Below are 12333 nucleotides of genomic sequence, written 5' to 3'. Positions count from 1 at the left end.
TGTTATGGACTGGGTAGTGTGTTATAAACGAAAGGATGCCATATCATGGAAACGGAAATTATCAGCCTACAGAGGGCTGAATGCAAAGACACCTCGAAAATCAAAGTGGAAAAAATGATGCGGCTGACAAGTGTATTTAAATTATTGTATGCATGTCTGTCAGTGCAGGAGAATTTTTGTCCCAGGTCAGCCCTGCTGACAACAGGAGGGGAAATTCTCAAAAAGACTACGGATGCCCAGGAGGATCCTCTAGATCTGGACCTGTATCACTGAGGTCCAACCTGTTGGCGATGGATGAACCAAGCCATCGTGCCACAGAGGTGTTCTGCCTTTCTTGGACTTTCTCTATGCTCTTGAGAAAAAAAATGTCAGTCCTCCATCTGTAAAACCATTCATGTCTTGGGCCTTGTCAGATTGTTGCCCCTCTAGTGTGCCTGTTGATACAGTATCTCACAAAAGTGAGTACACCCCTCACATTTTTGTAAATATTTTATTATATCTTTTCATGGGATAACATTGAAGATATGACACTTTGATACAATGTAAAGTAGTCAGTTTACAGTTTGTATAACACTGTAAATTTGATGTCACCTTAAAATAACTCAACTTACAGCCATTATTGCCTAAAACCCTGGTAACAAAAGTGTGTACACCCTTAAATGAAAATGTCCAAATTGTGCCCAATTAGCCATTTTCCCTCCCTGCTGTCGTGTGGCTCACTAGTGTTACAAGGTCTCAGGTGCAAATGGGGAACAGGTGTGTTAAATCTGAACCCTGAAACTGAGCTGCAGCATGGTGGCCAAGACCATACAGCAGTTTAACAGGACACGTTCCACTCAGAACAAACCTCGCCATGGTCGACCAAAGAAGTTGAGTGCACGTGCTCAGCACCATATCCAGAGGTAGTCTTTTGAAAATAGATGTATGAATGCTGCCAGCATTGCTGCAGAGGTGTGGAGGGTCAACCTGTCAGTGCTCAGACCATGCGCTGCAAACTGCATCACATGGCTGTCATCCCAGAAGGAAGCCTCTTCTAAAGATAATGCACAAGACAGTCCGCAGTTTGCTGAAAACAAGGACATGGATTACCTGTGGTCTGATGAGACCAAGATAAACTTATTTGGTTCAGATGGTATCAGGGGTGTGTCTCCACACTTAAAGCCTATTGAGCATCTATGGGGCATCCTCAAATGGAAGATGGAGGAGCGCAAGGTCTCTAACATCCACCTGCACAATGATGCCATCATGAAGGAGTGGAAGAGGATTCCAGTGGCACCTTGTGACGCTCTAGTGAACTCCATGCCCAACAAAGTTAAGGCAGTGTTGGAAAAGAATGGTGGCCACACAAAATATTGACACTTTGGGCACAGTTTGGACATTTTAACTTAAGGGTGTATTCACTTTTGTTGCCAGCAGTTTAGACAATGGCTGTATGTTGAGGTATTTTAAGGTGACCTCAAAGTTACTCAAAAAATGTAAAGGCTGTACTCACTTCTGTAAGATAATGTAATTTCATTAACTGACCAGAACAATATCTCAGATATTTAACTAACTTGATGCTATACTCTAAATAAAAAGTGTTCTGTAATTATCCTTTTCATCTAGGCCTGTACAAAAAAGATGAATGAAAAAGCTTTCATTTTGCTAAAATGCCCAAATTCGAACATTTTTCTGTGGATTGAAGCTCATCCAGTGCTAATGCCTCTTGTTAACGTTGCTGACAATACATTAGAATTCTTTATTTAGCAAAGCAAATGTCTGCTCCTTGTAAAACAAGAGGCGACGGAAAGCCAGTGGGTTGTCCTTTTTTTCTGACTCAGAATGAAAGTGAAAGTTAAAAAGCCAGTTAAGACTGTACAACCCAGTCCAGGCATCACATCTCCGGTGAAGAGGAGCGTGTAATGTAAGTTGAACTTGATCGACCATTTGCGGTCATTTATATTAGTGCGGCCTTTACGACTTATATGTCTCCTCGGTGTATAACAGATGCAGGCAACCGAAACCTACGGGTTTGTGTATTACGCTTAGTCGACGTGGAGAAACGCGGCCGACCGAGTTATCCGCGTTCAAAAGCCATTCAAGAGCTGAGGACTGTAGGCTGCTTGTCTCTGACTCTGACCCGGAGGTCTTGTGATAAACTCTTGCTTGAAAATCTCCTTATAATTGTAATATAATATACATATAAATTATAAAGCTGTTTTGTTGGTTTCGTATATGGTGTGTGGTGTGTGCGCGTGACCTGTTCTTTCTGAGAACAGCGACACCAGCAACAGTTTGTTCACCGTGACTTATGTCCGTGACCCTGTCCTGTGAATGTGGACACATATACATATTATATGTGTGTGTGTGTGTGTGTGTGTGTGTGTGTGTGTGTGAGAGAGAGAGAGAGAGAGAGAGAGAGAGAGAGAGAGAGAGAGAGAGAGAGAATATGTACAGGTAACGTGTTCAAAGTTCAAGTTCAAAGTTCCACTTTGGAAGGATTATTCGCTGGTTTGTTGTCGCTGTTCTCAGGTTACATTCAAATTCTCTATGCAAACAAACTGGCGTCTGTCCCACGATAGTGCTTCTGTCTGTGCATTAGGAGTTTTTGTTGTGGATCAAACTTAGTTAGTGTACAGCCTGTGAACAGCCAGAGAACAGTGTGGTCTGTTTTGACTGTGTGTGTGTGTGTGTGTGTGTGTGTGTGTGTGTGTGTGTGTGTGTGTGTGTGTGTGTGTGTGTTGTTCAAAAAACTGCAGTGCGGTTTTGAGCCAGAAGCTGCAGTCCCGTTTAATCAGCGCCTATAAACCACTAAACGCGCCTCTCATTATTCATGTAAGAGAAATGCTTCTTTTTGTGCTGTGAGCATGAATCATGAAACTGTGACGGCAGTAAATAAGTGAGACAGAGTCATAATGTGCTGACCTGGAGTGAGAGTTAGACTATACCTGTGCGCTAAATATAAGTCTAAGTACATATATGTCTGTGAGAGAGAAGCTGCCCGCCAGCTGCAGAACGAGGTTGTGGGTTGACAGTTGACACAAACATTGGGCTAACATTAGTGTGTGGACGTGTTGTCTCGGTCACAGGTCCATGGAAAAAATAGTTGAATGAAATCCAAAAACGTTGTCTTGATCATTTGTTGTTGCCTGTTGCCTTTCTTCATGTCATCTCCCTGCTCTCACCCCCCACAATTTCTCTTGGTCTGTTCTGTAACTTATCTAGCTACAAGAGGCAAAACAAGCCAAAAAGAACGGAAACAACTGGCAACGTGAGGGGCCTGAATAATAGACTGACACAGCAGTGTCAATACAGATATCGTACAAACGGGCCAGACTCTCAGGGCAGTATCGTCCGAAGGAAGGGAAAGAAAATAAGCGCACACATCAGGATCATATCAATATTTCTGTATCCTGCATTCTGTGACCTCGGGCTTCGTGACATTTTGCAAACTTCATTTTGACCTGTTGTCTCAGTTGCATGAACAGGATGTGGAGAAGTTAATTAATGCTCATCTGGAGCCTGCAGATGTCTCCCAGCTGCACTCAAGAAATTGTTACTCTGCCGCACAGCCATAACTGCTTTCAGAATTAAAAAAGCATTTCTGTACAAAACTGTAATGCGTTGCATTTAAATTTTGTGAAGTGTATAGATGAAGTAGATTAATCATGCATACAGGAAAAACAGAACCCAAACAAAAACACAGGCAACCCAAGGAGCAGAGACGGCAGCTGAGCTGACTCCTCTGTAACTTGCGATCCATGACACTATAACACTTTGGAGGGAAGAAAACCAGAGAAAATGACACATTGATTTATATTCTTTTGCTCTTTTAGTTGCAGTGGTCATAATATGTGGCACAGTTTCAGCTGAAATAAAAAGAAAAACTAACTGGACACTTTCTCTTTCAGTATGACTCCTCATTTATAGACCCATTAAAAAATGCAACCCACTGAACGGGCCGCAGAAAATAAATAATTGGGCATTATATCAGAATTAAATTTGCAAACCATTTAATTCCATATTTGAAAGAGGAAGATGAAATGGCACAATAGTTGGCACAAGGGTTACAAGTTTGAATCCATCAGCTGACTGGATCCTTTCTCTGTAGATTTGCATGTTTTCTATGCTTGTGCCGGTTCTCTCCGGGTACTCCAGCTTCCTCCAACAATCCAAAGTCATGTATGTTTGATTAGCCCTGCAATAGATTGGTGACCTGTCCAGGGTCTGCCCATCTCTCATCCAGTGTCAGAAATGGATGTTAAATCCAAGATCAACAGCATCCTATTTTTTTTTTTTTTTTTAAAGGGTCAATATAAGAGAAGTTTTTGATACTAGAAATTTGCCTGGTATAAGTCATGCAATATAAATATCAGGAGCATGGTGCACAACACTGAAAGTCTGTAGAAAAACAACAAGTTGTTTTTGTCTACAAAATTGCAATGTTTAGTTACAAAAACATGTGGCACTTGTCATATACTGTGTTGCCTGTGTTGAGCGGGTGGGCATTGCGGCTTTACGCCACCCTGACAGGCTTTGCGGCAGGGCTGTCCGTGGCAGTTCTACACCCGTTGTTGTGCTGTAATAACCCATGCTGGATATACGCTCAATAAAGCAGCATCACAAGAAAGCTATCGAGTGGTCATTCTACAGCACTGAGCCTATTTTTCAGTAAATCCTGGTTCCCATGAAGCCATTTATATATAAAAATAAATAAATAAACGTGTGCTAATATCCTATGCTGGAAGGAAAGTTTAGTTTTCTGTTTTTAAATTAAGATGACATACCAATCTAACTTTCTTTTCAAAAACACATAAATGTATATGTAACATGTACATAATTTTTTTATTTTGTTTTAATCTGGGTAGCTTAAAGTTTTAATGAGCTACGAGTGTTTAATATAAAAGAAAACCTGACAAATGAGCTCATTTTGCAGAAACTCCTTTTTACAAAGTGTCAGATTTTTTGGATTGATGAGTAACAGCTTGGTAATAAAATGAATTTAACTCCATTACGCCAATGTAAACACTAAGCTAGGCCCATCTTCCCAGTCATGATAAAACTGTGGACACGTCCACCTCCTGTCGCTGCATTTGCATAACCTCTGGTGACCTTTTCTTTTTCATTCTCACAGCCAGCGTAGAGTGTGGCTCCCTTGAACAAAAGTGAAAACACATGTGATACATGTGGCATAAAGAAAGAAACCAAGCATGAGCAATCATACTGAGTGGGCACAAAAACTTTATATAGTTTTAAAGACCAGTCCTTCTGTCTTTTGCCCACTAACAAAACTTATTTAGTAACATACCAGTGAAAATGAATGCCTTCAAACAAGCAGACTCTGGGCCCTACAGACTGCTTTTCCCTTGTTCAGTGCTATGCATTTCTCTACCGTTAAGTTCAGTCATCATTCTCTAAATGAACAATAATATTACATAGGCAGGAGAGAAACATTAACATAAAAATTTTTTTCGCTTGTAAAAATTGCATACTCCTGTTTTTGTGCAGGAATTTCCCCCAGAAATACTTTTGCTGAGTAGGATAATGAACACACACACGCACCACCCCAACCTGATGGGCTGCATCTTCTCAGGACTTTGTTACACTTAAATGTGTTTTGCATCTCACCGTTTGATTCATAGAAGCAGATCCCTGTGACATAAAACAGGTATACACTGATCGCCACATAATAACTGTCAATTTTAACTGTCTTTTCAGGTAAAGAAACATGGCCTCCAGTGGAATCATTGTATTCATTTTCCCTGTCCTCTGCATCTGTGCAGTTAAGAGTGGTAAGTTTGTTCATAGAGAACTTTAAGCATGGAATGGTGTTTGGTGTTCATGTGACCTCAAATCTAATTTTGCTTTCTTTTCTACAGGATTTATAAAAGTGGAATGCAAAGCTGAAAATGTGGGACACTATGGCCAACAGTCACTGCTGGAGTGTGTCGTCAAAACATCATCAGATGTAACTGATCCAAATATTCGTATGGTTGCTTGGAAAAAACTGACTTCTCCAGAAGACGAAGGTGATCTCCTGTTGGGTTTTAATAGAGGGAAATTGGACCGGCCAAAGCGAGGCTACAGGTTTGCTGAACCATCATGGAACGAGAAGAACATGAATGTATCTCTGCTCATCACCAACACTGCAGTGGCAGACGATGGAGATTACAAGTGCATAGTGATCACAGACAGTGGTGATCACAACATAGTCACTACGCTTAAAGTCCAAGGTAACACTGAAACATTTTTATATTTTTAAATCAAGGATGTTTTTACATTTTTTAAACACCTTGTGAGCAATGAAGATTGTCTAGAGATTTGGGGACTTTCCAGGCCAATCAGATTGGTATTCCCCTTGAGCAACTCTAGGCTTGTCTGCTTACTTTCAGTTTCATTGTGACAGCAAAGACATCTAGAAATACCAGTTGTACAAGTACTTGCAGCCATTTACTTAAATAACTTGTACTGTTTGACTTTAGTTTGTTTAGCTTTTTATTGCATGTGAACTGTTATTACTATCACATCTTAAGATACTTTATTGAAGTCATTTTATTTGACACCAAGGCACAATGTTCAGCTCAGTGATTGTGCTTTCCATTTTGTCTCTACAGCCAGATATCGTATCCCGAGTGTACACTCCACCCCTGAGAAAATTGTCCCAAATTCAGAGAGTACCCTAATCTGTGAGTCTCGTGGAGGCTACCCAAAGGGAACACTTCGCTGGTTTGATGAAGAGGGTACTGACTGGACAGGAAGCTCTGAAATGGAGACAAAACCATCAGACGATGGTTTGTTTCAACTCACAAGCAGACTGTCTTTGTTTAGAGGATCCACTTTCCCGATATATACCTGCGCTGTGTTCAATGCCAGTGGAGGGAAAGAGGATAGTATCACATTTGAAACCAACATACATGACAAAATTAAAGGTATGTTTTATTACACACCATTATGTTCCACATGTTTCTTGTTAGGCCTGCTGGCACTATCCTACTGCTCACCGTACTGTTCAGTAATTTCAGCCAAAGTGTAATCCAAGAGCATGCTGTACTTTAAATTTGAAAAAAACAAACAAAAACAAAACCCAAAGATGTCTGAGTTACATAAATATGCCTTCATCCAGTGCCACAGTTAAACATTTTATTGTTTGTGTGCATTTTGAGATTTTTTGTGGGGGCTGATTTAGAAAGTGTGTAGGAGATGTTTACATATTTAAAAAACATGTTGTAAATGTCGAACCATGAGAAAAAAGAAGCTCCACAGAGTAATTAGCACAAATAGAGTTTTGATTTATATTTAGATGATTTAATGGATAAATTAAGTATTTATGTTTTATCTATAACAAAAATGAAAGACTGTCTGTGCTGTAGGTCTTTTAATACACTCTTCAGTAATAAACAGTTTGCAATACATTTCTTACTAAAACGTTCAAAACTTAAAACAGTGGAAATAATAATAATTTATACTTTATTGATCCCTGTGGGGAAATTCCTCTCTGCATTTAACCCATTCATTCAGTGAAGCAGTGGGCAGCCATTGGGCGCCCTAGGAGCAGTGTGTAGGATGGTATCTTGCTTAGGAGTACCTCAGAGTAGCTGTTCAGTGGATTAGAACTCCCGACCTCCCAATCATGGGGCCACCACTCTACCTACTGAGCTATCCCTGCCCCCCAATGTAACTTCAAGATGATGATTTGATGATTTGAAAATGTAAAGTTATCAACAGGTTTCCTTGGAAACTATATAGCCACTCGGATCATTATCTATGTTGCAGTAGTAATGCAAATATTACCCTCCATGTTGTTCTTGTTTACTCTCTGCTTCTGCAAGTTTAGTGTTTTAATACGAAGCAAATGTTCAATTTGTACTGACTCCTGTGTCTGTTAACAAGATAGTGAATGTAAGAATCAATGATTGTAACATCATATACTGTACTGTATGTTTATTCATTTTAAAGATTAACTCACTTCATTTTTTTTCTTCAAACCTTTCATTTGTTCAGATTCAGATCCGACCAAACCGTCACCTGAGACCTCTAAAATAGTTGCTCCTTTGGTGGTCATCGGCTCACTGATCGTAGGGTTGCTGTTGCTGTTGTTGTACAGAAGACGATCTCAACGTAAGTAATATTTTTCTTTTTTGTTTTTTTGTTAAAATTAACCAATGAACTGTTTCTTTTTAAGGCTTTTGTAATTAATTAAAAATATGATATGGAGAATTGCATTTAAATATCGAGAATTATTGTTTTATGCTCCATCAGTAAAATACTAAGCAAAAGGAAATCCCTCCCTGACTGAGATGCAGACCATGTGCCTGCATGTGCCATGTAGAGCTCTTATGCAATTACGGATGTGCTTTACATTAGTTTGACTAGAAACTAATTGAAGTTTTTACTGCGATATTTGTGCTCCAGCATTCTTAAATGTAGTGTGAGAGTTCATCACCTGCTTCCTGTAAGCAATACAAGCTGAAAGGAAAAACCATGCAGTTTGATGCTAAAGTGAAGTGGTAAAACCTGTAACACCTGACTCGAGGCCATGTAATTCAGGATGGAAAATACACTCCCATCATTGTTGTGCTGGGTTAAATGCGCCTTTTAAAAACTGAACAAGTTCAAACAGCAGTCTTCAAATAGATGAAATACAGTGAAAGTTATCAGCATGGAGAACTCACTTCTGTGACATTTTTTTGACAGAGACTCGGAGGAACTCTACAGCACCCCTTATGAGTACGTCCATTTTTGGACATATTATTACTGCTCTTGTGTTTCTCCTTTCTAACTTGCTATAAAGGATGAACACTTGCTGTGTCTGTAGAGATTTGGAGAGGTTCTATTTATCCTTCTATCGACTTTTTAATCTACCTGAATCTGAGAACTGCTGAAATATTAAAAAGCGCTGTTTGCTGGTTTTTTTTTTTTTTTTAAGTTTATTTGTCTATAGAACTAAGTTTTCTAAATCTTTTGGTCATTTTGATAGTTTGGATATTATTATTAGACATTATTATTGCACATTGTTATTTCAGCTGTAAATATTTGAAATATTTGAAGGAATATTTTTGAGATAAAAATGGCTACATTCTCCACAGAAGGTTCCAACAAAACATTTAACTACAACTTTTGGATTAAGGTTCACAAATCTACTTGAATCATGTGCTGATCATTAAACAATCATCCATATTGTTACTGGACTGAATAACCATCAGTTTCCTCTCACTTGTCCCATTAAACTACATTATTACACTGAGCATCCATTCCCTTCCTTTTAATTTTTTATTTATTTATTTTTTTGCTTTGGTCACATTACGTCTGTTTCACATACTTACTGCTGGGTTTCCCTCTATGCTTGCATGGCATGAACTTGTTTAACATGGTTATGGTTTTATATCTACCATTAACTACCATGTCATTCATTGTAAAACACTGTAAAATCTAATACAGTGTCATCGTTTTTTCTAGGTGGTCGTGGTGCAGTTCCTGCAGCTGAACAAGATCTTGAGGAAGGTACGTAAATCACATCAATCTAATTGTCTGTGTTTAACTAATAACACTTTTTGTTATTACAGCTTTAATTATCACTCTGTGAGATTTCATTCAGATTTTAATGTTAAATCTTTTGGCAGGTTATAACTCTCACGAAGATGAACCAATCAATCAAGACCAGTCATGAGGTAAGAAGAACTCAAAATCTCTACTTGGACTTTGCTTCTGTGTTTACAGGCAGGCATATATCAATTTATAGATAAGGATAAGAACATAAAGTATCAAAAGTCTAAACACTCTCTCTCTCTCTCTCTCTCTGCAGGAGGCACCTTGTACCAGATGAATATACTGTAATAATCTACTGCCAAGACTCCCTTGTTTGCTAACTGCAGTCTGTCTCTGTACTTTCCCTTTGTGTAACCAGGAATAACCTATATTACTGTGATTTAGCAGACAAGCTGTAAGATCTTTATTCACATAAGCTCTGCATTTAAACAAGCAGGTCTTGAGCTTAAACCAACATCCTCGCTGAATCAAGCCAAGATCAACTATAAGAGAGGGGGATGTTACAGGCCAAGGGACTTTAAAACAAGGCTCAAAATGGAACATCACCAAGATGTTTTGTAAGAGTTGTTTGGTTGAGGAAATGTTTATACATAAATAATACAACTTTATTGAGTTCATGTAGAAACTGTAGCCTTTGGCAGCCAATCAGGAGCAGCATTTCTTCCTCTTCTTATGTTCTGTCAGGGTTGTAAGGGGAATAATAAATCACGTTTTGGGGATAGCGGCAAGTTTTTATATCTTCCTGTATGAACAGTATATATATATATATACACGTGTGTGTGTCTGTGTGTGTTAAGTGGCTCTAACTGAGGTTAGCTGACCTGATCTTTTCCACTGATCCATGTAATTCAGTAATTTGTCTGAGCAGTGTAAATGTGGCAAAAGTTAGCAACAATTACTCTTACTGTTAGCAAATCCCATCAAAAATAAAAAATCACCTCGTACAGTTCCAAAGTTTTCCAAGTGTAAGCTATATAAATATATTGTTTTATAAAATATGTTTATGTCACATAGACAATGAGATGAGATATGTAGGACTGTTTGGCACTGAATTGCTGAAAACACTGGATGTTTGTCAGAGCAACATTTCACTGCCTTGAATGTTGTTCTGACAAACTATCAACTGTTATTATTATTTCACAAGGAACAGTTGTTTTTTTCCCCTCTAGGATTTGTTGCTATTTTTTTAAGTCTTTTTGTTCAGGAGTTTGCTTTTTTGTGTGTTTTTTCCAATTGTCGTATCTCTTTAAGTTTAAGTCATACTCCTCTTAACTGACTGGGAACAGTTTGATGTAGGAAAGTTCATATCCTTTTTGTAACCACTGGTAATTTCATGTCACATGATTAGCACCTGTCACTTGTGAAATACATGGTATGTGGTCTCTAAAAGCCAAATGCACTATATTATTTTTGTTTGAGCCGTGACTCTGCTTATGCAACTTTTGTCAAGTTCACTGTGAAATCAATCCATGCAAACTCTGGTGGTAAAAGTTTGGTTTCATTCTATTCTTCAGATAAGAGCTTGTACAAAAAGTCTTATCAGGAAGTCTGGTACAGTACCGAGATGAATCATTCACCAACAAGTCAATAATTTGCCATCGATTTTTTATGATGAAAAAAACACGAGCTTAACAATAAAACAATTCTCATTTAAGCTCTACTTTCAACGTTGAATCAGAAGAAACACTTACTACCAAAAATGTTAAACAATCACCTGTAAAGTTTTGTATATACTGTGTTTTTAAATCTGTGAATTTATACTCCAGTTTAGGTGTAGATAAACCTTGCTCTGATCTGTTAAGTACAAAGAAAGTTTAAGTTTCTTTACAGTTCGCTTTATTTGAACGACATCTGTTCATTATTGTTTTGTAACATGATTAAAAGTTCTAAAAGGATTCTGTGTGATGACCGATATTTGGGATGATTTTTTGCTGACTCTTAGACTGTATTTACTAGTTCCTGTTCATGTTGCACACATTTCTAGATAAAATAATGTCACTTTCTTGTTTATTCCTTAAATTTCAAAAGAACGTAGATATAGACATGTGATCTAGCATGAACCGTCAATTGTTGCCCCAGCAACAAAAACATTACCATTATCAATAACATCTCTGGTCTCTGTTTTAAAGATAAAAGCTTCTTCCTGCTGCTCCCTGAACCACTACAGTTGGTGGCTTTGCATGTTTAATTTGGCACTGTTTTTAACAGATGCTGGTCTGTAACCCTTCCATTTATCTGGACTTGGGAACAGCACCAGGCGTACACAAGCCAGTGATATTCTGTGCAGATTTGTGTGGGTGTTACAAAGATGCATTCAAAATTATCTTGTTTATAATCTGTCTGTTCAGATAAGATCACGCTGGTTATATTTTTTGTACTTCTCACATACTTTTGCACATAGTACTTTGAACAAGCCTTTCTCTTTACAGTTTATGCTGTCTTTCCTGCAAATGCCCACTGAGCATGCACTTCTCCCTTAATAATAATGTGTAGATTAGGAGGCAGTGGTATTTAGACATGTACTTAAGTTCATGTTTTTGTACTCAAAAAGGGTTTGGTTTGTTTGTTTTTTTTACAATTTGTTTTAACCCTTGAGGCTTGATTAAATGATCATCTGGCTGATGAATAAAAAAATGCACTTAAAAGAGTTAAATGTCCACAATGCAAAGTAAAAGCTGACAGCTTACTAAACAATGTGGTTTTTATTTCAGTTCCCTTCCTTGCTATAGTGTTATGTTGCATTTATAAATACTGGAAACACAAAGAGCTGCAGATAAAAGGGAAATCACTCACAGATGTACCATTGGT

The 12333-nt window shown here is 38.3% G+C and overlaps 1 protein-coding gene across 2 annotated transcripts; it reads left to right on the top strand.

The window, feature by feature from the left end:
- Positions 1 to 1785: 1785 nt before the first annotated feature.
- zgc:174863 (uncharacterized protein LOC100136852 homolog) lies at positions 1786 to 11420 on the top strand. 2 transcript variants are annotated; one of them, XM_005947870.3, is made up of 9 exons: positions 1786 to 1903; positions 5698 to 5771; positions 5859 to 6212; positions 6594 to 6908; positions 7981 to 8097; positions 8674 to 8706; positions 9436 to 9480; positions 9600 to 9647; positions 9782 to 11420. In XM_005947870.3, the coding sequence occupies exons 2-8, from the start codon at positions 5708 to 5710 to the stop codon at positions 9644 to 9646; spliced, it is 975 nt and encodes a 324-aa protein (XP_005947932.1). In that variant the 5' UTR covers positions 1786 to 1903; positions 5698 to 5707; the 3' UTR covers position 9647; positions 9782 to 11420. The 2 variants fall into 2 exon arrangements, with proteins under 2 accessions (XP_005947932.1, XP_005947933.1); XM_005947871.3 differs by lacking the exon at positions 8674 to 8706.
- Positions 11421 to 12333: the final 913 nt, after the last annotated feature.

Source organism: Haplochromis burtoni, unplaced genomic scaffold (assembly GCF_018398535.1).
Source record: "Haplochromis burtoni strain Fernald_Lab_line unplaced genomic scaffold, NCSU_Asbu1 Contig_544, whole genome shotgun sequence".
Taxonomy (NCBI): Eukaryota; Metazoa; Chordata; class Actinopteri; order Cichliformes; family Cichlidae; genus Haplochromis; species Haplochromis burtoni.
Note: the sequence above shows the minus strand (reverse complement) of the source record. Positions and strands in the feature narration are given on the sequence as shown.

What these genes read in the sequence shown, in the direction of transcription:
- zgc:174863 (XM_005947870.3), top strand. Translation starts at nt 5,708, where the DNA reads ATGGCCTCCAGTGGAATCATTGTATTCATTTTCCCTGTCCTCTGCATC. An exon ending in CATACATGACAAAATTAAAG is followed by an intron (nt 6,909 to 7,980) that starts GTATGTTTTATT and finishes TCATTTGTTCAG; the next exon opens with ATTCAGATCCGACCAAACCG. An exon ending in TGAACAAGATCTTGAGGAAG is followed by an intron (nt 9,481 to 9,599) that starts GTACGTAAATCA and finishes ATCTTTTGGCAG; the next exon opens with GTTATAACTCTCACGAAGAT.